This window comes from Morone saxatilis, unplaced genomic scaffold (genome assembly GCF_004916995.1).
Source record: "Morone saxatilis isolate NCDOM2014 unplaced genomic scaffold, NCSU_SB_2.0 Contig21, whole genome shotgun sequence".
Taxonomy (NCBI): Eukaryota; Metazoa; Chordata; class Actinopteri; family Moronidae; genus Morone; species Morone saxatilis.
This window is the reverse complement of record NW_023339774.1, coordinates 8,634,432-8,638,075: the sequence shown is the minus strand read 5'-3', so window position 1 is coordinate 8,638,075 and position 3,644 is coordinate 8,634,432. Positions and strand designations below refer to the sequence as shown.

The 3,644-nt window shown below is 51.6% G+C and overlaps 1 protein-coding gene across 1 annotated transcript in view; it reads right to left on the bottom strand.

Moving 5' to 3' along the window:
- The window catches only part of nefma (neurofilament, medium polypeptide a), a 4,774-nt gene extending 1,402 nt beyond the window's left edge, over positions 1–3,372 (bottom strand). The window contains exons 1-3 of the mRNA XM_035667743.1: positions 2,171–3,372; positions 1,246–1,370; positions 1–1,121 (exon numbers count right to left, since the gene is read on the bottom strand). The exon at positions 1–1,121 is cut by the window's left edge and continues 1,402 nt beyond it. Coding sequence (XP_035523636.1) covers positions 1–1,121; positions 1,246–1,370; positions 2,171–3,226 — 2,302 coding nt within the window. The 5' untranslated portion in view covers positions 3,227–3,372. The remainder of the gene's footprint in view (positions 1,122–1,245; positions 1,371–2,170) is intronic.
- Positions 3,373–3,644: the final 272 nt, after the last annotated feature.

Here is a 3,644-nt window from a genome sequence, read left to right as displayed (position 1 = left end):
GAGATTCAGCTTTTGGGGATTCAGGTTTCGGGGACTCAGACTTAGGGGACTCAGCTTTTGGGGAGCTGGGTTTTGGTGATCCAGTCTTCGGTGAGCCCTCTTTGGGGGACTCAGACTTTGGAGAGGCAGGCTTGGGAGATTCAGATTTAGGAGATCCAGGTTTAGGTGATTCAGACTTGGGGGATCCAGGCTTGGGGGACTCTGGTTTTAATGCCTCTGGTTTGGGGGCCTCTTCCTTCTTGGCCTCAGGCTTTGCAACCTCTGTTTTCGGAGCTTCTGTCTTGGCTACAGCTTCTTCTGATTTGTCGTCCACTTTCTCATCTTTCACCTTCTTCTCATCTTTTTCGCTATCTTCCTTTTTGCCTTTGTCTGCGTCCTCTTTTTCATCTTTCTCATCTTTCTCATCTCCGCTTTTAGATGCTTTGTCAGTGCCTGCGTCCTCTTCCTGATCGCCACCCTCCTCTTCGGCGGCAGCTTCCTCCTCCCCTCCGCTGCCTTCTTTGTCTCCGGCCTTCTCTTTGTCAGGAGAGGCTTTAGACTCTGGAGCTTTAGAGCACAATACTGTCTCCTCTACTTCCTCCTCCTCCTCGCCTCCCTCCTCTCCTCCCTCTTCTCCTTCATCGCCTCCCTCGGCATCATCCCCCTTTTCTCCCTTATCCCCTCCCTCGCCTTCTTCTTCCTTCTCTCCTTCCTCTCCAGCCTCTCCCTCTTCTTCCTCATCATCGCCTTTTCCCTCCTCTTCCTCCTCTTCCTCCTTAGCGGGTGCGCTAGAGCTAACTTTGGCTTCAGTTGCGGCTACGACTTCCTCCTCTTCGACCTCTGCCTCTTCCGCCTCACCCTCTGCTTCCTCTCCCTCTCCTGCCTCTTCCCCTTCCTCCTCCTCTCCCTCTTCTCCTCCCTCTCCAAGTGTGGCCGACAGCTCTTGTGCTATCTCTGCCAGGGCCTCGTCGATGTCAACCTTGTCATCCTCAACCCTTGTCTCCTCGATGATCTCCTCTACAAACTTGTGCTGCACCTTGAGCTTGGGAGTTTCTGATTTGGACTTGGAGACTTTGGTGGAGGTGACCGCCTGGCGGTAAGGGAAAGTGCTAAAGTGGGTCTCCTCGCCCTCGAGAAGTTTCCTGGGGACAACAAATGTATACATCATGCATTTAATATTCACTTTGGGTACAGGGGATAGTAGAAATTGTGTAAAACTGACTGTAAATGTTGTTTCTACACTATTTTTTAAATGTCAGTATATACCTGTATGCAGCAATCTCAATGTCCAAGGCCATCTTGACATTGAGCAGGTCCTGGTACTCACGCAGGTGACGAGCCATCTCCCATTTGGTGCTCTTGAGCTCGTTATCCAGCTGGTGAATTGTCTCCTGAGGAAAACAGAGCATATAATACAAGGTTGATAAAGTGGAACAAAACTACATTCTCTTTTGCAGTTTACGCAGACTACGCAGACTCTCAAAATCCTTTTCTAATTGACCTCAATGTAGTCAATCTTCTATTCTCCATGCACATTTCATAAACTCTGCAAGACTGCAACAAAGGCTGTTGCTTAAATATATTCTGACGCAATACAGTATTCTAGGGATGTTGAATGCTTATTTTTCAAGGGCAGCCTCCACACTTGTCAATACACCCCCGCCCCCACCCCAAAATCTCAGTGGTGTGATGTAAGGACAGAGCCAATGAAGGCATCGATCCATGCCTCTGACTCAGCAGCACACACAAGGGGGGGAGGGGGGGGAGAAAGACAGAGAGAGAGAGAGAGAGAGAGAGACTGCTGCAGTGTCTCCCTTGAACCCCATCTCCTGACACCCAAGCTTTTGAAGAAAGTCAGCGCTGGGGATGATGCGCTCATAGCAATCATTACGCAGCAGAAAATGTTTAAACACAGGGTATCAACCCTGATACAGAAGAGAGATCTGTTTTACTGTTATTAAGGAGGTTTTCAGTTGTTACGTCCCTCTAATAAAAAACTACGTCATTAAGATATATAAAATATGAACTAAAAAGCAGATTAACTTCCATACATCATCATGATACCAACTCAACCCTGATTAATAAGTTTTAAACACATAAAAGTGTTCAATCGCAAAACATCAAAGTACCATATCTAATAATAAAAAGTATATTCTATGTGCTCTGTGGCGGTCCCGGGGCTGTTTCCTACCTGCAAGCTGGCCAGATCGTTGTTGTGGCGGTCCTCGATGTCATTCAGCTGCCTCTCCAGCGAGTCTCTTGTCCCGCGGACGGACTCCAACTCCACCGTCTTGGACTGCAGCTGGCGCCGGTAGTCGGATATCTCATCACGGGCGGACTTTATGGCGTCCTTGTTCTGCTCCGCAGCCTCGGTGAGCTTGGCGTAGCGGCACATGAACCAGCTCTCTACCTGCTGCAGGTTCTGGTTGGAGTGGCCCTCCAGCTCGCGGCGGATCTCCCGGAGCGCCTCGGTGATGTCCGCCTTCTGGAGGTCTTTCCTCTCCACGGTCACCTGAGACGCCTGAATCTGGGCGATGAGGTCGCTCACCTCTTCCTCGTGGTTGTTGCGGATGAAGGCGATCTCATCCTGCAGGGACTGAACTTTCTTCTCCAACTCGGACTTCACCAACTCCGAGTCGCTGGTGTCCTTCTTCAGGACGCGGATGATGGCCTCTGTCTCCTCACGGATGCGAGCCTCTTCGTCAAAGCGGTCCCTGAGCCGCTGGATGTCCTCCTCGATGTGGTCGGTGTCGAGCTGGACTTGCGCCTTGTCATGGTGGATTTGCTCCAGCATGGAGCGCAGCTCCTGCAGCTCCTGGTCGTAGAGGTCGCCCAGCTGGGAGCGGGACACCTGCTTCTGCCGCAGTGCCTGGATCTCCGCCTCGATCTGCTGGTTCTGCTGCTCCAGGTAGTGCACCTTGTCAATGTAAACAACAAACCGGTCGTTGAGCCCTTGAAGTTGTTCTTTCTCATTAGATCGCTTGTAGTCTCCGTTCAGCATGGAGGACTGGTTATAATCAACGCTGTCGGCAGAGGTGAGCACCGTTGAGCTGTAAGCTCGGGACACCGGCATATTCACGCTCCTCTTGTAAGACGTGGTCATGGTGGAGCCGGGGCTTGCCCGGGACCAAGACTGGGAGCGGAAGCCGCTGGAGGGGGTGCCGACGGAGCGGCTGTAGCCGTAGCTGGTCCTATTATCCATACTTCTCCTGAAGGGGCTCCCTATCGTGTCCACCGGGTAACTCATCCGGTCAGACTACCGTATGGGATGTGCGCAGGAATGAAGGGGGGACGGCGCAGGAGGTGGAGGCGTTTGGCGAGTGTTTATGTGGGTGTATGTGTGTGTGTGTGTGCAGGTGAGGGGTGTATGGCTCTCACGGCGACTAAGACCTCCTCTGTCTGCTCCTTATATATCTGAGGCTGTGCCGCTCACAAGGCAAGGTTTCGTCCATTGATGGCAGGGAGGGGAGGGCGCATCCCCCTCAGGCCGTCTGCTAGTGGTCCCCGGTCCCGTTCAGTCTCAACCACGTGGGCTGGAGGCGCTACATGGCTGTCCCATTTAAATATACAGATACAGTCCTTATGTGTATGTTTGGAAAAATGACTTGGATTTTAGTTTGAGTTTAGAAGTCTAAAATCTCGTCAGAATCTAAAGTCACCATTAT